A 25,027-nucleotide genomic window follows, 5' to 3' on the forward strand; every position below is an offset into this window, starting at 1 on the left:
TTATAAGGAAACTGAATAATGTATCATGGAAATCAGGGTGAATATTAATGACGTTAGACGTTTCATCTTAATATACATCAATACGCCATAATGATGGTATTGCTGCAGTGAAATATTATGTAAACCAACGCTCTATCAATTTTTCTGCACATAACACAATGCTTATTTCCATGATCAGAATTTGTTTGGAACAAAATTACTTCCTGTTTAACAACCAAGTATACCAGCAGGTCCGAGGGGTGGCCATGGGGGCCTGTTTCTCTCCCAGCCTAGCGTGCTTGCACATGGGCTGGTGGGAGGAGCAGGTCCTCATGGGTAAACATCGCAGCATTATGGAGAAACATGTCCCCTTATACCTTAGGTATATTGATGACCCGTTTTTAATCTGGCAGGGCACTCTAGAGGAGGCTGACATCTTTGTTAAGCATTTAAATACCAATGATGTAAATCTAGAATTTACATCTAACATGAGTACATCTTCAGTATGTTTTCTAAATTTGGAAGTATATATAGAATCTGACACAATAGCAACTAGGCTATACAGAAAGCCTACTGCTAAAAACACTGTTTTCCATGCAGCAAGTCAACATCCCCTTCACCTAATACGCAGTATCCCTTTTGGGGAGATGCTGCGTATTAGGAGAATTTGTAGCTCAGATACTGAGTGTTCAAAAGCTCAGGAGGCTAGCAAATTACGCTTCCTTGCTAGGGGTTATTCAGAGAGGATAGTGGAAAAAGCAATGGCTCGCTCCAACAACATGACTAGAGCACAGGCATTAGTTCCAAGAACAACAGTAGACATTTCCTGCACTAAGATAAAACCAGAATCCTCTAGAGTCATAGTTACCTACAACAGACAACATAAGGAAATTCGTAAGATCTTCAGCCGCAATTGGAACTTGGTAACTGAGGGTCCGGTTATTGGGGAGCTAGTTGGCAGAAAACCTAAATTTTCCTTTAGAAAATCTATTTCTATGGCCGACAGATTGGTCAAAAACCATTTGGATCAGCCATCTTCTAAAACTTTTATGGCCCTTAGCAAAGGTTTTAAAAAATGCTCAATCTGTAAGGCATGTAAATATGGTTGTAGCAAAACGCAATATATGACTCCTTTTACAGCTGAACCAACACTAATTACAAAACAGCTTACCTGCAAGACTGAGTTTGCGGTTTATGTGCTGCAGTGCCTCTGTGAGCTCCGATATGTGGGGAGTACCCGCCTGCCGGCTCACAGGCGGATACTGCAGCACATAAGAGCAATCAATACCAAAGACCAGTCGTATCCCGTAGCTCGCCATTTTGAGAGCACCCATGATAGTGACCAGAAACATCTTACATATTATGTCATTGACAGTGTTTTGCCCCTAAAAAGAGAAGGCAATAGGGATGCACTTGTTAGGGTCCTGGAGACGTGCTATATCCTTGAGTTGGACAGTCATACTCCAGGGGGCCTCAACGCCAGCGAGGATCTGTACACTTGTTTATAATAACATTCTTGTAAACAAATATACTATACTAACTATAGATTATACTTTAGGAACCTTTTAGGGACAAGATATTATAAAATATATACAATGAAATGTCTCCTTATACATCTGTCCTTTAGTTCATTCCAGTTGGTTCTGTTTGTTTGCTGTTTATCATTTAATATTGGGATTTAACATTTCTAGTAGGGGCTCCTACAATTTTTCCTGATATTTTTTTAAAATTAACAAAAAAAGAAATGAATATTTTGAAATGTATAATTTTGCACTAGCACTTGCAGTTTCTATCTAATTTTTGCACTATGCTACTATTGCTGCTCCATACCATTTTTATTGGATTTAATGATGTGTAATGTTTACAATATTCAAAATGTCAATTTGCACAAAGCACTTTATTTCAAACCCCACAGGGGGTAAATGTAAATTTGCAGGCTTCTCTTCTATTTTAGGAAACAAAATAATGTTTCAAATATCTTTGTATGTACATATATTATTGTTCGGTGTGTGTTCGAATAAGAGTGAGGTTGAATATGTTGTGAATGTTTGAACATGGCTATGTTTGAAAGTATGTTTTTATGATTGAATGAGGAATACGTGTCAACAATCATTATGCTGCGTGTCAGCAAATTGATTTGTTTTGGATGTTGTTGCCGCCCTAATTATACGCGATTGGCTGAAAGTCAACCTGCCCCGCCTGAGGGCAGCCCGAGTTATGATATGTATGTAAAGCATGGTATTACACCTATCTTGTTTAACACACTATGGCATAAATATACTAAGTATACTGTAGAGTAGCAATGACCTTTAACCGGGTCTTTTGATGAGAAAAAGATACATTTCCTGCAGGATCGATTGTTTTCTAAACGTAATTGACAGTCAATGTTTGATTCCCTAAACCTATGGCAGAAGGAAGCAAAGCTTAGACGTATACGGGAGGAGAAATTATGCAGAATGAAGGAAGGTCAGACGATTACGCAGAAAGCCATTGCTTATGATAAAGCTTAAACCGAACAGGGAATTGATTGTACAGATAGGCAATTTAGATTGCAAGTGGATAAGACCTACGTGGCTAGGACTGAAGTGGAAGATGAGATGGAGGATTTATTGGATACTCGTCCAACTCCACCTTATGCTCCACATGTATAAATCCTGTTGTTCCCCCAACTCCAGTGCCTGTCCCTTCAGCCTCTGCCCCTGTTGTTACCTCTTCCCCTGTCTCTCTGGGAACGTTCTCTGTTTTATCTCCCTCTGTGTCTGAGACAGCTACCTTATGGTCTGTTACATTGCCATCTTCTGTTATGTCCACAGCTGTTTTGTCTTCCCCTACCCTTGCGTGGGCTTCCCAGTCCGCGAGCACGACCCCATCCCTAGCTGTTTCAACTCCAGCTCGTGCTCCGGGGGATTTGGAATCACGAAAAGTTGTTTACTTGTTCGACTTCAGGACTAAATGAGAAACAAATGGTTGAAAATCAGTCATCCCAGTGGATGCAACATCCTATGTATACTATAATTGATATATGGAGCACGCTCCGAGACTTTGAGCCTGTTATGCAGCAACATGCCCTGAAACACATGGCCACATACTTTATGAGAACAGTGTTTTGCAGGAGGGATGGCCCCCCAAGTGATGTATGATATTCGGGACAGGGCTCATAAGTCTGAACTTAGACCAGATGAAGTGTACAAAATTGCAGAGGTTTTATTAAGTTATCGAGGACAGATGCATCAAAAATGTTCTCATGGGACTCTCAGCACCCTTTGCGAGAGGTCCATCCTATCTTTCACCCTGAAATACCGGAATTAAAAAATGATCAGGATGTAGTGACTAGACCTTGTGTAGAGGCACGAGTGCAGGAACAATGGGTTTATACCCCCTGAAAGAGGAGTGAAGTCCTCCCGCTAAAATCACAACTACCTCTTTCTAAATTCTAAATTCCAATATTGTCGACAGGAGGTGACCTATCTAGGTCATCTACTGTCAAAAGAGGGGAGGAGACTAACCCCTGAGCGTGTGACTACCATTTTTAATATGTCTGTACCTTGTACTCAGAGTGATGTCCGTGCGTTTCTCGACATAACTTCTTACTGTCGCCAATAGATCCCTAATTTTTCCCTTCTCACTAAACCACTCCTGTATTTAACCAATAAACATGAACCTTTATCCTGGACTGATGATTGCCAAAATGCTTTTGACTCTTTGAAATCTGCGCTTTGCTCTGCACATGTTCTTGGTACCCCTGACTACCAAAAACCTTTTGTGCTTTATGTACACGAGGTGGACGGTTGCTCTCTTTCTGTGTTAACACACGGATTTGGTGGTAAGCAGAGACCTTGTGCTTATTTGTCAGCGGTGTTGGATAACGTCGCCAGAGCACTCCCTAGCTGTTTAAGGGCTACTGTTGCGGTCGCAGTGGCTATTTGACAGTCGGAAGGGCTCGATCTGAACACTGATCTCACAGTGATGGTACTGTACGCTGTGGATACATTATTAAACAAAATGAAGACCCAGCACCTTACGAGTGCGCGTCTTACAGGTTACGAATTGACTTTGTTTGCTCCCCACATTATGATTAAAAGATGTGCCACTCTGAACCCTGCCATGTTACTACCCTTCCCTTCGAACGAAAAGAACAATGATGTTCATCATTGTACATTTCGGACAGAGGAAGAGACGAAGGGATGGGTAGACCTGACAATCCTCTATCTGACCCTCAAGGGGAGTTGTATGTCGATGGCTCTTGTTTCAAATTACCAGATGGCACGTCAACAGCTGCATATGCGATAACTACTCTTCACACTGTAGTTGAGGCTTCTCGAGTACCTTATCAATCAGCTCAGGCAGCTGAGTTAGTTGCATTGGTTTGGGCCTGTGAGCTAAGTGAAGGATTGAGAGTAAATATTTACACCGAAAGGCAGTTCGCCTTCGGCGTGGCTCATAGTTTTGGCCGACTTTGGGCCGATAGAGGTTTTCTCACTTCCCATGGTCAGCGAATACAGCATGGCCTCTTTATTTTGCGATTGCTGACAGCATTGACGTTACCAGAGATGGTGGCTTTAAGTGCACACAAGGCAGTGGTTGATGCAGTGGGTGAAGGTAATGCCTTTGCTGATCAAGTAGCTAAGGAAACTGCGAAATCCAAAATGACCTCAATGTTTGTGACTAGCTCTGCTAGGTAGGTGGCTGAAACAAAGATGTTTAATAACACCATGGAGAGTGTCCGAGAAATACAGAAAGAAGCTACCCCTATTGAGCTGGAAAGAGAAAGTGGGGAAATGAGATGCAGATGATTGTTAGATTGATTTGACAGAAAAACAAAGGTGGTTGTTGCCCAATGCATTAGTGAATACGGTGGAAACAATGGCACATGGTTCGGCTCATATTGGGGTAAAAGGTATTTGTGCATTATTACATCCTGTATGGTACAATCCCAATATTCCAAAGACCGCTGATCATTTGGTGCAATATTGCGTGGTTTGCTTACAACATAATCCTGGGGGAAGGTAGCCTGTTCTGAGTGGAAACTTTGCACCACCATCCTTGCCTTTTGAGGTGCTCCAAATGGATTATATCCAGCTGGAGTGTGTGAATATTTTGAAGTATGCCCTGGTCGTGGTTTGTGCTTTCAGTAAATGGGTGGAAACCTACCCGACCAAGGAAAATACTGCTTTGGCAACAGCAAAGGCATTGGTAAAGGAATACTTCCCACGCTATGGATTGCCTTGGGTGATCTGGAGTGATAACGGGACACTTTAATGCAGAATTAATCAGTCACATTTGTAATGGACTACAGATTAAACAGAAATTCCATGCAGCTCGACACCCCCAGTCCGCTGGGTTGGTTGAGAAGTATAATGGAATACTGAAGCTCAAATTTGCAAAAGTTCAAGAAAGTACCAGATTGAAGTGGCCAGATGCTCTGCCACTGGCATTAATGTCAATACGGGTTACCCCACATTCTCGTTCTGGCTTATTCCCGTATGAGATCATTTTTGTGCGCCCTCTTAACGTTTTGGGCGTCCCGAGACCCAGAACGTTTCGTGATATAGAGTATCCTTTGTTGACAGACTATCTGTATGCTTTGACTAAAGATCTCCGTTCCATTCATCAACACTCAAGACGAAAATGGTGAGTGACCACACCAGAAGAGGCCATCGACAGCACCGGAGCTCCACCGAACTCCCGAGGGGTCATAATAAAATATTTCAACTTAAAGGGAGACCAAATAGGTGACGGGTTTGTTAGAACAGAACACCTGTATAAAAAGGGGGAGAAAAAACAGCATTATAAGAAGCAGTACATTAGAAAGAGAGATAAGAGAAAAATACAAAGAACGAATAAGCATCAAGACATTATGAGAATATAAATAAGACAAAAGTAGTATATAACCAAAACAGGAGAACATCTACACATGACAGAGAACAAATAATAATCATGTAGGATTTGAAATGTCTATGACTGAAGCTCCATGATGAAGAAGAAACTCTTAAATGCTGCAGGATCCTCAAAAGTTGTACTCCTATCTTTGTCTGTGACTTTAAATATACAAGGATTCAGAAGACCAAATTTGGCATTGATAGCTCGTAGTTGAGGACGTAAGTCAAGAAATTTTGTTCTGACGATCTGCTGTAACTTTAGCCACATCTTGAGAGAAAAAGAGACGATGACCTTCCCAAACAATTTGTTTTTTGGACTTGACAGTAGACAAGAATTGTAGAAGGTCAGTGTTTTCAGAAATAGTATAATGACACCACAAAGTTTTATAGACATTTTTGGACCAAGTCTGTGGGCTCTTTGAATGTTAAGAGGAGTTGTAGCAGGTAGGTCCAGGAGCTTAAGCAGAACAGACTGAAAATGACAGTTGGATTGGAGCCTTCAATATTTTCAGGAAGACCATAAATTCTAAGATTGTTTCTGTGATCTCGATTTTCCAAATCCTCAGCTTGCTTTTTAAGGATAGACACTTCAGTCTCCATATATGAAATACGAGAGCATGAACCTTGAAGAGACTCTTTTCTCTGCTCCACAATAAATACTCGTGAGTCCAATAAAGACCATTTGTCATTCAAAAGTTGTAGATTGGAGGTGAAAGAGGAGTTTACTGGAGAAGGAGGATCTTTCTTCAGCCGTATAGTGGAATTCGCAAGGTAATTTGCTGGAGGACTGTGATTTAGGAATGTTGCCTGATGGATGGTCAGGTTTCAAAGGAGAAGTGTCATCCATGTCGTAGGAATTGAAGTCTGAGACTGAGCATTTAGTAGCTTTGGAAGAAGTATAAAGCTTAAGGTTCCTCAGTCGTCCCATAAAGTGACGTTGGAGTTTATTGAGCAAAAAACTGAACTAAACTTTTAAAGTGTACTTCCTTCATTTGTCTAGGACACTACAGAAAGATGCAGCAAAAAGAAAAGTCAAGGCAATGAAGGAAGCACAAGCAATATCATGACGTGGAGAAATATTCAAAGCACAGAGAGAAGGGTCCAATGTATCTAAAGAATAGGAGAGCTCCTTAAAAGAATTGTGGTGTAGTTCAAGAAAGTCATACCGACAGGAGCAGTCGAATAAAAGCCATCCATATCAAGAAGAAAATTCACTTCATAGAGATAAGTCAATGAAACACAAAATGGTTGTTGTTACAAAGGAGGCAGAGATAATCTTCACATGGCAAAAGAGAGGAGAAAGAAAAAAAGGGGGTCCCAATGGATGCAAACAATTACTTGCCCATTAGAGCAAATTAATTAATAGTAGGAGCACTTTAAGGCTGAAAAATTTAGCATATTGAGGTTTTCAAGAAAAAACTATTCGATAATGAGGAGATTCCAAGATGGCTGGCGTTTTCAGTGAAACGAGTTGTGTCGTCAAAATAGTCGAAAAAAACGCTTGAAACGGTGTTTGAAAAGTTGGAACAAGGACAGGAGTTGGAAACAGGAGCAAGACCACTGACTCATTGTCAGTGAAATTGCTCTCCCACCCTCACAGCTCCACCATTAAGTGAGGTGCCCCTGCCCCTGCACTCTTCAGTGTTGGTGATCGAGGCCCTCCTCCAGGCCCATAGGAATGAATGGTAATTACCGAATCAGTATTTACTGATTCAGTAAATACTGAATTGGTAAATACGGAATCGGAGATACAAAATACAAGCAATTGAGGATTCAACCAATCATGTGCATCCACCCCACCCCACAACCAAGCAACAGAGGAACTAACCAATCCTGTGCATCTACCCCACAACCAGGAAGTGGCCACACCCATGCAGGTGCAGACTAACTGAACAAACTGGAGAGCTGTGAGACACTGAGCTACTGGCTGTACTGAGCTGAGCAGAAGTGCAGGATGGAATCCCAGGACTCACAGAGGGAAGTAGCAGACCGCAAAAGAAAATTAAAGTTCAGCACAGGTGAACTGCAGGTGCTGGTGGAGGAGGTGGTGAAACACCACACCCAGCTTTTAGGGAAACAGTCTCTGCAGGTAGCAGAGGCTGTGAAAAGGATCACCTGGCTGGGAATCCAGGCTAAGGTGAACGCCATAGGGGTGACTACAATAGAAGTAGATGACCTCAAAAAATGCTGGTATGATCTCAGGATCATAACAAAGAAGAAGCTGGCATCACAGAAGAAAGAGGCCAGTGTCACAGGGGGAGGAAGGAGCAGGGCACCTGCCCTTACTGACCTGGAGCAGCTGGTGGAGTCCACCCTGGAGCCAGAGAGTGTTTTTGGGATCGGGGATGCTGACAGCTCAGCCCGAGCTGCAAAACAAATCAAGGTAAGGAGCATGCCCAGCAATCCTCCCCCCTTCCCTGTCTCCCTTCCCCAATGTAGCTGTGTGTTTCACACCCCAGTACAGGTTTTGGGATACACCATCAATGCATCATGGGAGAGGTAGTCATTGAAACATACATCAATACAGTCTTCACACAAAACAGCAAGGCATGCCACACACTACATTCAGAAGCAGTTGAGGACATTGAAAGTGTGTGACAGGATTGTAATTTAATATTGAAATACAGGGTTGCAGCACCACTGAGCCAATGTCCATATCTGTCCCCAGGAGAGTCATTGCGCAGGACAGCGCAGGAGAGGGAGAAAAGGGCACCCCAAAGGGAAAGGAGTGAGGATGCAAGCAGAAGGGCAGGACAAAGCACTGAAGAACCACCGGCACCCACAGCACAGGCAGCTTCCACACCAGAGGCAGCCACTACAGCACAGCCATCATCGCGTCTGCTGTATGACTCAACACAGCAGGACCCACCAGCACAGTCTCCCTCATCAGCTTCAGAGTCATATGAAGTGGTAAGGCCCTCTCCGAATATTTGCGACGTCCTCTGATGAAGAAAGGGAGGGTGACACCCAAAGTGCTTCACAGGAGGCAAACAATGCTGGGCTGCAGTCAGCCTCCGAAGGTGTGCACACAGGTGCAAGACGCAGTAGGGTCTGGGAGAGCAGCACAACTGGGCATGGTGACGGGGTCTTCTGCGGGCTGGAGGCCACAATGGTGAAAGTGCAGCGCCTGCAGGCAAAAGCAATATCATCAGTGCAGAGACAGATGCGCCACTTAAACAAGAACATGGACAATATGAACTGGGGCATCAGCTCCATGACGGAGAGCATGAGGGACATGGCAGAGGGAATGTGGGACATGTCCCAGTCCACGATGGCTCTATGCGATAAACTAGATGTGGACCGCACACAAAGGCGCCGGGAGAGGCAGTGCATGCAGCACCACACCAAGGCAGTGAACCGTCTGGCAACTGCCACTTCCCTGCTATGTAGGCACTCTGTGGTGATGCAAGAGGGGCTTGTTCACTGCTGCACAGATGCCTCCAGGGGGTTGGGGAGGGTGACATCTGCAATGGAACTGCTGCTGACCAACCAGTCAGCCAATGCTGGAGATCTAGGTGTGGGGGACACTGAAGACACCACCAACAGGAGCAGCAGTCGCACACCCATACAGGACATACAGAGGAGGAGCAGGCACCAATCTGCAGGCCTTGGCTCAACAGCCAGTGTTGAAACCCAGCCTCGGGCATCCCGCACTGTTGTGCGTGAGCGCAGACAGTAATGCTGCCCACACTCCAGAGAACATGTTAGGGTGAAGTAACTCGTGACCGCCTAGTTAGGTTGTCACAAATTGGACTACCATGATGTGCCATTTGTCTAAAATTCCCTGGGAGCACACACGACTCCTACATATTCCAGAACAGTGGGATCTACACACGTCTGGCTGCAGGAGAATTTGGGGAAGGATGCCTTCTAGGTAAATCACTGTGACACACCCTGATAATTACTGCAGCTGAATGTTTCAAATGGTATGTAACTAATGGCTCTCTCTTTCCCACCTAGGCGATAGCGCATGTGTTCTGCGGTCCTTTGTTCTCACTCCCTACATGAACCCATCAACCCGGAGTGAGAGGCGTTACAATGTGGCACACAGAGCAACAAGCAACGTTGTTGAGCGCACATTTGGGCTCTTAAAAAGCAGGTTCTGCTGCCTCCACAAGAGCGGATGTGCACGGCAGTACACACCCATCCTCTGCTGTAAATTCATTGCAACCTGTGCCATGCTGCACAACCTTGCCACCAAGAAAGGCACAGAAGTTGATACGACTTATCATGAGGACATTGATGATGGAACTGAACAGCCAGAGCCCTATGCATCAGGAGTAGCACCAGCAACAGATGGGAGACTGAGACGGGCAGAGGTCACACGCAACTATTTTTAAGTAAGTAAGGAGACACAGCCAGGGGTTGAATGTGAATGACTGGCCACAATGTCAGTAATTATGTTGCCAGCGTTGCATTTCACCTGCACATTTATTGAGTGGGTTGACTTTCAGTTCCTGGGGATGTATTCTGTAGCTGCAGGAGGGCAGATTGGGATGTGGGTGCCATCAATACAGCCTATGACGTGAGGGAACTGTGCCATTTGATAGAAGTCAGTCTTCATCTTGAGCAGTTCTGCATGTGTGTCAGGGAAGCTGATGTAATGATGCATTCTCTGCATCATGGACTCCAAGAACTTATGGAAGAAATGGGACAGGCAGCTCTGGGACACCCCACCTACCGCAGCATTCACCCCCTGGTAACTCCCAGATGCAAGCAGGTGTAGGCTACAGAGCACCTGAACATGGGGTGGAATGGCATGCGCCCTTGGTGTTGGGTGCTCCAGGAGTCGGTGCAGGTCCCTGATCAAGTCCAGGATGGTTTGGGGGTGTAGCCTGTACCTTTGCAATATCTCTGCCTCAGTGAGTTGGAAGAGTGTTATCCTCTGTCTGTAGACTTGCTCCCCCCTTCTCCAGACCCTCTCTCCAGCCTGTAGCCATAGCTGCCTTGCTATCACATAGAATGCTGCCATTCTGGTCACACCGTTGCATTTTGGGGTCTTTTTTATAGCCTGCACCTGGTTACCACCTGCTTTCAATACATGGTAATTACCGACTCTTAAATACCGAATTTCATGAAATTCAGTATTTTAGAAGTTTCCTACATCTCAAAACTAATTTTTTACCATTTCTTATTTACCGATTCGGTAAATAAGAATTCGGTAAATTCCGATTAGGTAAATTCAGAGTCGGTAAATTCCGATTAGGTAAATTACCGACTCCTATTTACCGAATCTGTCTTTTTTTGGGCTACTACATCTCAAAAGCCCAATACCGGTCGGTAACGGACGAAATTCTGTATTTTCGGCCATTACCGACCGGTATTTGGCTACCTACATCTGACTCTAAATCTCGTAAAGCCCTGGAAGCATAGGCAAATATTTCAACCCTGGATTTGTCCAGGAACTGGCCCATATATTTGTAACTGGAAGAACTCAGCAGAAGATTTTAAAACTTGTAACAAAAGTAATCAAAGTTGGTGGATGTGTCACAATAACTTTCAACTGATCAGACATAGCATGATATGCCTGTAATAAAAGAAATGCCCCCATTCTTTTAAATACCTTTCTACTCAGACAATTATTGGATACATTCTGCAAATTGTCTATTAACTCCTAGAATAAATGCAATTCATCTTTATCAATTGGGAGCACAGCCTCTACCATAGCCTCGTCCGATCTTTGCTTCAAATAGGTTTTTGCAGGTAAGCTGGTATGCCTAGGTAAGTAACACAACACATCTTTAGTACAGTCAAGTCACTAGGGACTGTATACTGCAATACCCCCCTTAATGAATAATCATGTTCTTCCCCACTCAGCTGGCACTCCAAAATATACTCCTGAAAGAAAACTACTTACTGTGTAGCACCAAACAACCCATGCAGCCCCTTTGAAACACAGTCCAAGCTAAGTTCCAATGGATGTAAATCAATATGTTGGTGAGTGGATAACAGATCCATAGGATCATGCGTGACACAGGGTCATAAGCATTTTTGCAATATTACAGTAAAGTACACATACGTCTCAAATATTTACACAAATGCTGTCCCTCACCTGCATTCCCGTCCACAAAGGTAGAGACTGGTCATTCAAATACATCAGATCAGATACAAAGGTAGAGACTGGTCATTCAAATACATCAGATCAGACACAAAGGTAGAGACTGGTCATTCAAATACATCAGACCAGACACAAGCTGCACAGTCACCCCAATGCTTCATCTTCTGTTCATACCTGTACCTCTATATGATTAAAAACAATGCATTTTTAAAATCCTAATAACTTTTCAAGCACTTTTTTGCATGCATGGGTGCAAAATTGCCTCATAAGTGCTAATCTGATGTGTTGTGCAGTCCCTCTTTTTCGGGTTACGTCAGAGTTATGGTTCAAGCTTCTGCAGAGAAACAGAAAATGGACATGTATTTCATATTCCTCTTTGTTTATTCTCCTCATTTGGAAAAGAAGTGCCTGATGGACAAAAGCCCTGTAAAATGACTTGAATGGATTTCTGGGAGACTGCCATGTTTCATAGTCCCCATAAGTACACACCTACAAGCATTTATATTAGAATCCCATGATCATAATGCAGACACTAGCAAAGGAGAACAATATTGGAATAAAGTGGTAACAATCATTGAGACGGGGAAACATGGCGGCGGTCGGCTGACTCCTGTAGTGCTCCGCTCCGTTCCCGCTTCAAGTGCCTGCGTCTTTCTCATGTAGCTCGCTGACCATGCAACTTTGAGGTCATTCTGAACCGCTATTTAGGTAAAGAAGAGAATTGGGGCCATTCCTTCGCATATTTATGTCTATTTTGTACGTGTACTCACTGATGCCTCGGCTCCGTTCCGATGTGTTTGGATGATAGCACACACCGCAGCGCTGAGGCAGGGTGTACCGGAACCGGCAGTGGTGAACGCCCAGCGAATGAGCAGCGCACACCTGAGCTGCTGCATTGGAGGCAGGCCACCCTGGAGCTCCGGAGGAATAGGCGCATACGGAGCCTCCGTGGGGACTCCCATACAAGCCTAAGCAGCGAGAGCACGTTAGCTTCTAGCACTGCATCATGCCTCCTAAGAGGGGATTCCCTTACCAGGTCTCACGTAAGTGGTTCGATTGAAGAAGAAGATGAAGCTGACAGCGTCTATAAGGTAAAAGGGAAGAAAGGAGGGCGTGTGTTGAGAGCCTCGAACTTACCCCCCTTTTGTATGAAAGCAGCAGAGTCAGATAAGGGAAATAAAAGTAAAAGTTCAGCTAAGGGCCTGGAGAAAATTAGCAATTCTCGTAAAAGGAGGGGCAAAGGTGGGGAGTTAGCTTCAGGGGAGAAGCTATCAAGGGAGATACCAGAAGCCTTAGAGAGTCATCAAGCCTCCACCCAATTACCCACTGACCTGAACTCTATGAAAACATCTTCGTATCTTTCCGTTGAAGTGAAAGCAAAGAGGGGAAGAAAGCGTAGTAAGGCAAAGCCTCCTCCAGCCCCTACCCCGAAGATTACTCCGTCGCTGCGCTCATACTTTAAGGTCATCCCACAGGTGCTGGAAATAGGACAAGAACAGCTATTGAGGGATAATATTTCTATTGACTTAAACCCTGAGGTTAGTGAAATGGCGTCGTCTGAACATGATCCAGCTCCAGCGCCAGCCCATCCCAGTGTCGGTATATCTCAGCCTGAGGAATTCGACTTTGATGTTTTTCTGCATCCCTGTTCGGGGGGAGGAGGAGATTTATCTAATAAACAGACATCGCATGCAGGTTCAGTTGTTGAAGTCATTGCTTCAGGGTCTGGGGTAGCTTATGCTACAACACCATCTCTATCGTCCTCACTTTCAGAGAATAGCGTTGAAGATCCTCCTAGAAGGATAGACTTGGAAAACGCTGTAAATAGCCTGGAAGCCGAGGCACCTTCTGAGCCTCTTTTGGCTTTCAATCCCGCTCCTAATCCAGTCGGAGACGGCGGTCTTCTTTCCTGCTTTGAGGCAAATGGGGCTTTGGATTCTAACTTTGCTCCTATCTCTGTCGCCTCATTGCAACAGATGTTTGCAGCGCTATCTGCTGAGATTAAGCAAGGATTTGTGGAGTCAGCCTCAAACCAAAGAGAAATAAGGAATTTCTGGGAGTCCCTAGACGAAAAGATTGTTAGTCTATCGGTAAGACTCAAGCCCTAGAAGAAACAGTGGGACAAATCTCTATGCGAGCTGAGGGCAGTCAGGAAGATATTCTGAAGTTAAAAAGGGATGATCTGGCCTTATCGGAGAGAATGGAGGATGTGGAGAATAACGCTAGGCGTAGCAATATACGCATTCTGAATGTTCCTGAAGGCAGCGAAGGTACAGACATCAAGAGTTTCATTATCTCCCTGCTAAAAGAATCCCTTAACCTCCCGCACTCTAACGAGGACCTAGCAACTGATATACAACGTATCCATAGGGACCCATTCAGGCGCAACTTGCAGAGGACTAAGCCGAGGAAAATCCTTGTCAACTTTCACACCTACTCCTTGAAAGAGCAAATTTTGAACCTTGCCTTAAAGCAAAAATCACTAGCAGGCAAAGGATTTAACTTCCAAATACGCTCCGACCTGTCTAGATTTACTCTTAACAAACAGTGGGAGTTAGGTAGAAGAAGGGACGCTTTTCGTAGGCTGGGTGCTACTGTGCAGATGGGCTTCCCAGCATCTCTCAAGATAATGTTGGACATCAAAATGCACAATATTCGATCAGTGCAGGCTGCAGACGAGCTGTTAATGTCTTTAGGCAGCAGGAAGGAGAAGGGGGCCAGCTGAGTGGTATAAGATGCTCTATTCTTCAATGGGCTCATATTTTCTCCCCAATGCATCCCCTACTATTATAGGCTTCGGCTTAGTCAACACTGCAAAAATGGAAAGAAAAAATACACAAATATAAACACTCACAATCTAAAAAAGAAAAGAGTAAAAATAAAAAAATATAGGTGTTGGCCTATCTCCTAGGATGTGATAATAAAAACAACAATCTTTCTAAAAAATATATATATATAATAAAGCTGTAAGGCGAGCAAGTAAGATATAACGAGAAGCACATGAGGTGGGGACGGGGAAGAGCAGGGGCACTTACTTCCGGAAACTTCCGGATAGTGAGTTCAAGGGTTTCCCATGGGAGGGGGGGTGGGTTTTGGGTGGTCACTGGGGGGTGAAGGGGCACAATAAAAATAGAAAAAAATATTTATTCTCGATCGAGCTCCAATCATTGTACTCTTGTGAGTTTTTTCTCATTTCTAACTGGCAGATAAACGTGGAATTGTACAAACTGGCAGTTTTTCTCTGTAACCCCTATTCTCAGAGCTATGAGTAGGCTCAGGATCTTATCCTGGAATGTTAATGGTCTCCGCACCAGACCTCGCGCTAGTAAAATTTTGCAGTATCTTCGGGACGCTGATGCGGGGATCATTATACTCCAGGACACACATTTAACTGAAAGCGAAATGCTTGAGCTAGTCAAGAAGAATAGGTGGATAGAAATCTCAGTCTCAACATCTCAATCACTGAATATACGGGGTGTTTCTATTCTTTTCAAAAAAACCATGAATATGAAAATTTTACAGCAGAAGGTAGACTCCGGAGGGAGATGGGCCATTGCAGCAGTTGAGATAGGGGGTACTGTAATAACACTAGCAGGGTATTATGGGCCCAACTGCGACGATCCTTCTGTACTAGAATCATTATTTCAACACCTGCTAAGATTTCCAGAGCCAGTTATAATAACCAGTGATTTTAACATCACTTTGAACCCTCTATTGGATAAATCCCCTAATAGCAGACAGCAGGCTTCCTCCAGATCTAGAAACTGCCTATTAGGCTGTATGAATCAATACAGATATGTTGATATCTGGAGGTTTAGAGAGGGCCAGAGGCAAGGCTTCTCGTTTAGAAACCTTAAGTATCGACATCGATCAAGAATAGATTTTATCCTAACCAGCCGAGCTTTGGTCGACTCCATCACCTGTGTAGACTATATCCCATCGCACCTCTCTGACCACTCCGCTATGAAGCTGGAACTGGAGATGGGTGGCAAGCCTCCCACCAGATTGTGGTCCTTCGATAGATCTTTTCTCACATCTATGGATGATATAGAGTTTCTTCAATCAGAAGCGCGTGAGTTTTTCATTACCAACACTGGCACTGCCCCAGCAGGCACAGTTTGGGACGCTTTTAAGTGCGCATTAAGAGGTATTATTAAGAACAGGACTGTTTATAGAAGAAGGCAGTATATGGAAGAGGTGTCTTCTATTGAGACTAGAATGTCTGCAGTTCAGTCAGACATTGATACCCGCAGGTCTGAAGACAGTCATGATTTATCTCTGAAACTTGCAGAATTAGACGAACTAAAGAATAAATTGTCATTGGTCCTAGATAAGCGTGTCTTACAGAGGTGGGAGGCAAGCAAACTCTCCCATTTCCAATATGGGGAAGGGGCTGGTAGATTGCTGGCCCGGAAAGTCAAATCGGACCGGGTCCGAAACAACATTGCCTCCGTCACATCAGATAAGGGCATTTTTTCAAGTGATGCAGAAATCAGGGAAACTTTCAAAATCTTTTTTCAATCAATATATCAGGAAGATCTTAATGTTACACCTAATGATATCACGAGTTGGTTAGAGGATATTTCCCTACCATCCTTGTCATTTGAACAGAGTAGGTTTCTGGAAGAGGAAATAACCAAGGCTGAAGTAGAGCAGGCCATAAGGGGAGCCAAAGGTTGCAAGGCTGCAGGAACCGATGGTTTACCGAGTGAAATATATAAAAACTTGATATCAGAGGTGTCCCCAATTCTAGTGGCCTTATTCAACCAAATATTGAGGGATGGAGAAGCACCACCTGCCTCCTGGGACAACGCCTCAATAACACTTATTTTGAAGCCAGGGAAGCCTCCCTCTGATTGTGGCTCGTATCGGCCAATTTCAATTTTAAATGCCGACTACAAAATTTTTGCCACCATACTGGCCAAAAGGCTTGGCCAGGTTGCGCCTGACATACTACATTCCAACCAAAAAGGTTTTGTAAGAGGGAGACAGCTATATGAGCTCACTTATGATGTAGTAGGAGCCATAGACGTGGCCATAAAAGAAGCTCTCCCCCTATCGGTTCTCACGTTGGACACCACCAAGGCCTTCGACAGGGTAAATTGGTTATACCTGTCGGAGGCCTTGCAAAAATTCAACATCGGGGACAAATTTCTTAGAGCAATTAACTTGCTATATCGCAGCCCTTCAGCCTCAATCTTGATCAACGGGGGCCTTACTGCGCCATTTAGGGTAACTAGGGGAACTAGACAGGGCTGCCCCCTGTCTCCTTTCCTTTTTGATTTATATATAGAGCCGTTTGTGCAAAAATTAGAGATAGTATACTGATAAAACCTTTTGTTTTCGGCAACTGGGAAAAAAAAGTGGCACTTAATGCGGACGATATTATGATTTTTTCGACAGATATTATTACAGCATACCCAGAGGTCATAGACTTAGCTCTTAAATTTGGTAAAATTTCAGGATATGAGGTGAATGCCTCTAAAACAGAGTCAATGTCTTGGAATGTTAACTCAATTATACACAATGAAACATCAAGACCTCAATTACGATATCTGGGGATAAACATAGTTAAAGACATTAATCTGATCGCCTCTTCACATTTTGCTAAAGTAGCTGCGCAGTGTCAAAAACATATGAGAGACTGGTCACACCTTCCGCTTACTATCTTAGGTAAGGTTAATCTTGTAAAAATGTCTATTCTGCCAAAGATTTCGTTTTTATTTAACTCAATTCTGCTCTTCTTTGATCCCAAGTTAATTTCAAAGCTGCAGAGTGCGATTTCTACTTTTATTTGGAACAATAAGAATCCAAGAATTTCCTGGAAAAAAATAAGACGTCGCAGAGAGAAGGGCGGGCTGGCGGGACCAGATCTCCAGGTTTATGCATGGGCATTTCAGCTTTCACATACGCGTATGTTACTAAAAACACCAACAGTAACAGGGGTAGGTCATATGTTTTCTACTTTGCTGAATTGTGAGGGAGTTGGACAGGGTAGTTTTTTGTTTAAATTCGGAGACCCCAAATTTAAAAATTAAAATAAAATTGAAGGTACTGCAGGGGATAGCCACTACATGGCATAAAGTGAGGCATACGATCAAATTAGGGTATTACTCAGAGAGAGCTCCTATATGGGACCTACCCGCACCTTCAGCCTGGGCAGAAGATGCATTAACACTACCACTAAAAGAGGCTGAAATCACCTCCTGGGGAGACCTGTTCATGGATGGTTCTTTACTTTCTTGGGACTATTTGACCAACAAAGTCGGGCCAGGCCTGTCAAGATTCAAATACATACAAATATCAAGCTGGTCTCAGGCATATAGTACACAGTCAGTCCGGAACAGCAGTTTACCTATTGGTGGAAACAGCGAACTAGTGTGGTGCCTGCTGGACAATCCCCCTGCAAAGAAGGAAATATCGCTCTGGTACAATAAGATCTTAGAGGAAGCAGACGGAAAATTTTGCTTTCCATCATTATTGTGGGCTGATTCATTGCCAGGCATAGACGTGGAGGAGCTTTGGTCTGCTTCTTGCGGGGTGTTGTGGGACTTGGTTAAACCAGCCTGGCTCCGTAGGAACCATCTATTCACAATACACAGGGCCTACTATTCCCCGCAGAGGCTGTCAAAGTTTTCTATGACAGGCCCAGTCTCGTGCCCAAGGTGCGGATTAGCGGCAGCATCTGACATTCATATGTTGTATGAATGCCCACAAATAACTTCATTTTGGGATTCCATAGGCAACAAATTGTCCTCGACACTGGGCTCTCACATTTCCATTGAACTTGGCCTTTTCATCTTCCGTCTGAGCGGTAAATCCCGCAATGCTGCCTCCAACCTGGTGTTTTATTCCATTCTGGCGGCGCGTAGGGAAATTTGTAGACACTGGAAGGACGCCCTGCCACCCACCTTACATGAATGGCGTTCTTCAATCCTCCAGATCTCAAAACTCGATCTGGCAAGGAGTGAGAATCTGAGTAGGAGAGCTTTTTGGACAAGTTGCCGTGGCGCTTGTGGGGCTTCGGTATCTCAGGCACTATCTACCAACAAATTGCCCTGTGCTTGAGTTTTCAAGGCTTGCGTGTATTTACTGCTGGGACTTGGCCGCCACCCTCTCCTATGCTATCCCTGCCAGCTGATGCTGAGACAGTATAGAGGCGCTGCCTGATTTCCTGCTCTGTGGCAATTTTTGTTTTGATAGATTGGAGCTATGCATGCAAATGAGGATAAAAAAAAAAAAAAAAAAAAAAATATTGGAATAAAGTGTACAAACATGAAATTGTATGGTGCCTTACAGAAAATGTTACCCTGTGGGTCCGATGCACAAAGGAAAAGTGAGCGAAAGTCTAACTTTACGACTTTCAGTATTCACAAAGGGCATTTACGAGTAGTAATTGCCCTTTGTGAATACCGAAAGTCGTAAAGTGAGACTTTCTTCTCTCTTTCCCTTTGTGAATAGGGCCTTACATTTGTTCTCATGCTGCCAATCTATGTAAAAAAGATAATCATGTGAGAACAGTTAGTGAGTCACTATACCCTACAGTATAGATAATCATGTGAGAACGGTTAGTGGAGCATTATACCCTTCTTTATAGATAATCATGTGAGAACAGCTAGTGGGGTACTATACCCTTCTTTATAGATAATCATGGGAGAACACTTAATGAGGCACTATACCCTACAGTATAGATACTCATGTGAGAACAGTTAGTGGGGCACAATGCCCTTCTTTATAGATAAGCATGTGGGAAAACTTTGTGAGGCACTATACCCTACATGATAGATACTCATGTGAGAACATAGATAATCAAGCGAGAACAGTTAGTAGGGCACTATATCCTTCATGATAGATAATCATGTGAGAACATAGATAATCATGAGAGAACAGTTAGTGGGGCACTATACCCTTCTTTATGGATAATCATGTGAGAACACTTAATGAGGCCCTATACCCTACAGTATAAATAATCATATGCGAACAGTTAGTAGGGCACTATACCCTTCATAATAGATAATCATGTGAGAATATAGACAATCAGGAGAGACCAGTTAGTGGGGGACTATACCCTGCATGATAGCCAATCATGTGAGAAAAAATATAGATAACATCACGAGCCCTGTCATGCAGTGAATAACATAGTGAGTTAAACCTTCCCGTGTTTGGATGTGAACGACACCAAAGGTAGTCCCCTCCTCAAAACAAAAAAACTGCTGAATGCAAACAAACTTCAGATGAATACAGCCTACTTGGTGCTGCCAAGCCAACATATTTGCTCGCATGCATGGGGTGGAATCCCAGCCTAATCACCACTGTAGAAGTTTGCTGGAGTTTGAAGAAGTGAAACAGTTTATTCCAAAATACCTTGCATGACATATCTAGGCAGGCAGAAGACCTTCAATCAGGTGTCCCTCCCGCAACAGCTTCACGTTCTACCCCCATAGGTGACGTCATTCTACTCCGTACCCAGCATGCACTGCACGCCTTGGAGGTAACACATCCTATCATAACACCCATCGTTCACATACTTGAGCAAAGACTCAGGAGCACTCCATTGCCCATACTGTACTTCACTTGCAAGAAGGCTAACCTCACCAAAAATACTCCTTGAACAACTACAACCAATTAACGATTGGTAACAAGGCACTTGGGTGGCATCGGAGGGGCTGGAGGATAACCACATTGATCATTCATTCTTCTTCACTGAGTCTTCTAGGGATTTCTGTTTTTGGCACGCTGCCTAACAGGCAGTTACATTCCTGCCGCCACCTTACTGAAGTGGCCTCCATTTTTGAACTCTCAGTTAACAAGTACAATGCGAGACCTCTACATAAAAAACCTTTAATCTATGGGATTTCATGATAGGTCAATGACATTCACCAACCTTCTAGGACCCCTCCTGTGGCAAAGAACTGAAGCACCAATCAGCCCATGTGTAGCAAACAAGAACCCAAAGGCTATACCCCAAAGGGTACATTGTTTGAAAACTGCCTTGTAAAATGTCAGAATACTTGATTTATGAGATTGCAAAAGTACAACAGCCTGGTTTTCAAATCTCCTCCTTTCATAGGCAGCTGTCTCTCCGGAGGGAGTTCTGTGGCAAGCAGCCGCAGAGATCCCCCTCATGAATATGCAAAGCATATGAAATATTCATGCGCAATACAGAAACCCTCTGGGAGGAGACATTGTTTGGAAAACATATCACATTTTATGCCATTGATATTTGTCTTGCCTACCTTACCTCTTATGTTCAGTCCTTCCCGTCAGTCCTGATCTAGCTTCAGAAATGATTTTACCTGAAAGAGGTTTCCAGCTTGTGAATATTTCACAATATTTCCAGACTGTGAATATTTTACAATGCATCCCACATTATCTCTGACAGGTAGCCAAGGTTAGAGTTTGTTGTGTCAGTGCAATCAGAGAAGCATTGCACTTTGTCATTATTTTAATATACTGCAAAAACTTCCCCTAAAAAATGATTTGCTTACATGTCATACACCAATAACTTGCTTTTTATAAATTGCTTTATACCGCACTTCAATCACTTCCTCTGTAAATAAGTCTTACTTTTGCCAACTATAATGGCTTTCGTTTTAGCAGGCTCAGGAGGATGAAAGGCTGAGCCCAGTATTGAGAAAAATTTTAACATCATTTTACAAAATATTTTACATTATAGAACGTTGCCCAGTCATTGACTGACTGGATGGAGATTGGGGACGTTGTTGCAAGGTTCAATGAATAAATGAGTAGTTGGTTAGAAGAGAAGTGGGGTGGATAAATTAATTCAATAGTGGATGACCACGAATACAGCTTTTTTGCTAAAGGGATTAAATTGTCTCAATGCGCTAACCAAAGGTGGGTGCTCTGGTTTTCATTTTAGCTTCTGAATTAAACTTCATTCTCCCAAAAGCTACCCCCACCAGTCCTTGTGAAAGATGAACAGCCCATATGTGTTTGCTGATTTAGCACCTCAAAGAATTAAATACAAAGCATTAAGCTTTGATCCAAAGAGAGAAAGAGATAACCATACAGTGGCCAAACAGCACAATGTGAAACAGAGAAACCTTGCATCAATCATGGTTTCCACTTGACCGCATTGGTTGATCCCAGACAATTCCTTTTCTGGACAGTGCCTCCTTTGCTGGGTCAAGCAAAAGTGGACACATTTCCCACTTCCCATTAAAGCCATGAATGTCATTGCTGCTCTTGACAAACCTGCTGGAGACAGGAACCAACCAAATGCAGAATAAAAATGATTTTGAAGTGACATGCACAACAAGCATTGAAAATGCAATAGGTCTCGCCTTTGATTAAGTTAAAACCATTTGCTGTATTGTATAGCAAAGCAAATGGCTTTAACTTAATGAAAGGGGAGACCTAATGTTAGTCAATGTCAGTCAGTCAGTGTCAGTCATGTCAGTAAGTGTCAGTCAGTCAGTTTCAGTCAGTCAGTTTCAGTCAGTGTCAGTCAGTTTCAGTCAGTCAGTGTCAGTCAGTCAGTGTCAGTCAGTCAGTCAGTGTCAGTCAGTCAGTGTCAGTCAGTCAGTGTCAGTCAGTGTCAGTCAGTCAGTCAGTGAGTGACAGTCAGTCAGTGTCAGTCAGTCAGTCAGTATCAGTCAGTGTCAGTCAGTCAGTGTCAGTCGGTCATTGTTAGTCAGTCAGTGTCAGTCAGTCATTGTCAGTCAGTTAGTCAGTGTCAGTCGGTCAGTGTCAGTCAGTGTCAGTCAGTGTCAGTCAGTCAGTCAGTGTCAGTCAGAGTCAGTCAGTCAGTGTCAGTCAGTCAGTGTCAGTCAGTCAGTGTCAGTCAGTCAGTGCCTGTCAGTCAGTGTCAGTCGGTCAGTGGCAGTCAGTCAGTCAGTGTCAGTCAGTGTCAGACAGTCAGACTCAGTCAGTCAGTGTCAGTCAGTCAGTGTCAGTGTCAGTCAATCAGTGTCAGTCAATCAGTGTCAGTCAGTCAGTGTCAGTCAATCAGTGTCAGACAGTCAGTGTCAGTCAGTGTCAGACAGTCAGTATCAGTCATTCCGTGTCAGTCAGTCAGTGTCAGTCAGTGAGTGTCAGGTAGAGCAGCTCTGCTGACCTGGTTCCCTGGCTCTAAAGCAGCTCTGCTGACCTGGTTCTTAGGCTATAGAGCAGCTCTGCTGACCTGGTTATCTGGCTCTACAATAGCTCTGCTGACCTGGTTCTCTGGCTCTAAAGCAGCTATGCTGACCTGGTTATCGGGCTGTAAAGCAGCTCTGCTGACCCGGTTCTATGGCAAGCAGTTTTGCTGACCTGGTTCTCTGGCTCTAGAGCAGCTCTGCTGACCTGGTTCTCTGGCTCTAAAGCAGCTCTGCTGACCTGGTTGTCTGGCTCTACAGCAGCCTTGCTGACCTGGTTGTCTGGCTCTAAAGCTGCTTTGCTGACCTGGTTCTCTCCCTCTAAAGCAGCTCTGTTGACCTGGTTCTCTCCCTCCAAAGCAGATCTGCTGACCGGCTTTCTCTGGCTCTACAGCAGCTCTGCTGACCTGGTTCTCTGGCTCTAGAGCAGCTCTGCTGACCTGGTTCTTATGCTCCAAAGCAGCTCTGCTGGCCTGGTTCTCTGGCTCTAGAGCAGCCCTGCTGACCTGGTTCTCTGGCTCTAAAGTAGCTCTGCTGACCCGGTTCTTTCCCTCTAAAGAATCTCTGCTGACCTGGTTTCCCTGGCTCTACAGCAGCTCTGCTGACATGGTACTCTGCCTCTAGAGCAGCTCTGCTGACCTGCTTCTTAGGCTCTAGAGCAGCTCTGCTGACGTGGTTCTCTGGCTCTACAACGGCTCTGCTGACCTGTTTCTCTGGCTCTAAAGTAACTCTGCCGACCTGGTTTCTCTGTCTCTAAAGCAGCTCTGCTGACCTGGTTCTTTGGCTCTAAAGCAGCTCTGCTGCCCTGTTTCTCTGGCTCTAAAGCAGCTCTGCTGACCTGGTTCTTAGGCTCTAGAGAAGCTCTGCTGACCTGGTTCTCTCCCTCTAAAGCAGCTCTGTTGACCTGGTTCTCTGGCTCTAGTGCAGCTCAGCTGACCTGGTTCTATGGCCCCAAAGCAGCTCTGCTGATCTGGTTCTCTGGCTCTAAAACAGCTCTGCTGACCTGGTTCTTAGGCTCTAAAGCACTTCTGCTGACCAGGTTCTCTGGTTCTAGAGCAGGTTTGCTGACCTGTTTCTCTGGCTCTAAAACAGCTCTGCTGCCCTGGTTCTCTGGCTCTAGAGCAGCTCTGTTGACTTGGCTCTCTGCCTCTAAAGCAGCTCTGCTGACCTGGTTCTCTGGTTCAGGAGCAGCTCTGCTGCCCTGGCTCTCTGGCTCTAAAGCAGCTCGGCTGACCTGTTCTCTGGCTTTGAAGCAGCTCTGCTGACCTGGTTCTCTGGCTCTAGAGCAGCTCTTCTGGCCTGGTTCTCTGGCTCTAGAGCAGCACTGCTGATCTGGTTCTCTGGCTCTAAAGCAGCTCTACTGACCTGGTTCTTTCCCTCTAAAGAAGCTCTGCTGACCTGGTTTCTCTGGCTCTACAGCAGCTCTGCTGACATGGCACTCTGTCTTTAGAGCAGCTCTGCTGACCTGCTTCCTAGGCTCTAGAGCAGCTCTGCTGACGTGGTTCTCTGGCTCTACAATGGCTCAGCTGACCTGGTTCTCTGGCTCTAAAGCAGCTGTGCTGCCCTGTTTCTCTGGCTCTAAAGCAGCTCTGCTGACCTGGTTCTATGGCTCTAAAGCAGCTCTGCTGACCTGGTACTTAGGTTCTAGAGCTGCTCTGCTGACCTGGTTCTCTCCCTCTAAAGCAGCTCTGCTGACCTAGTTCTCTGGCTCTAGTGCAGCTCAGCTGACCTGGTTCTATGGCTCCAAAGCAGCTCTGCTGATCTGGTTCTCTGGCTCTAAAGCAGCTCTGCTGACCTGGTTCTTAGGCTCTAGAGCAGCTCTGCTGACCTGGTTCTCTCCCTCTAAAGCAGCTCTGCTGACCTGGTTCTCGGGCTCTAAAGCAGCTCTGCTGACCTGTTCTCTGGCTTTGAAGCAGCTCTGCTGACCTGGTTCTCTGGCTCTAGAGCAGCTCTGCTGGCCTGGTTCTCTGGCTCTAGAGCAGCACTGCCGACCTGGTTCTCTGGCTCTAAAGCAG

At 44.5% G+C, this 25,027-nt stretch overlaps 1 protein-coding gene across 1 annotated transcript; it reads left to right on the forward strand.

Annotated features, from left to right (window-relative positions):
- The first annotated feature begins 7,812 nt into the window (after positions 1 to 7,812).
- LOC147663103 (myb-related transcription factor, partner of profilin-like) lies at positions 7,813 to 8,804 on the forward strand. Its single transcript, XM_086950678.1, has 2 exons — positions 7,813 to 8,241; positions 8,532 to 8,804. The coding sequence occupies exons 1-2, from the start codon at positions 7,813 to 7,815 to the stop codon at positions 8,802 to 8,804; spliced, it is 702 nt and encodes a 233-aa protein (XP_086806804.1).
- Positions 8,805 to 25,027: the final 16,223 nt, after the last annotated feature.

Source organism: Lissotriton vulgaris, unplaced genomic scaffold (assembly GCF_964263255.1).
Source record: "Lissotriton vulgaris unplaced genomic scaffold, aLisVul1.2 SCAFFOLD_3543, whole genome shotgun sequence".
NCBI lineage: Eukaryota > Metazoa > Chordata > Amphibia > Caudata > Salamandridae > Lissotriton > Lissotriton vulgaris.

Excerpts from the sequence above, each read along its gene's own strand:
- LOC147663103 (XM_086950678.1), top strand. The coding sequence starts at position 7,813 with ATGGAATCCCAGGACTCACAGAGGGAAGTAGCAGACCGCAAAAGAAAA. Across the intron at positions 8,242-8,531 it reads GAGCTGCAAAACAAATCAAG|TCATTGCGCAGGACAGCGCA; the intron begins GTAAGGAGCATG and ends TCCCCAGGAGAG.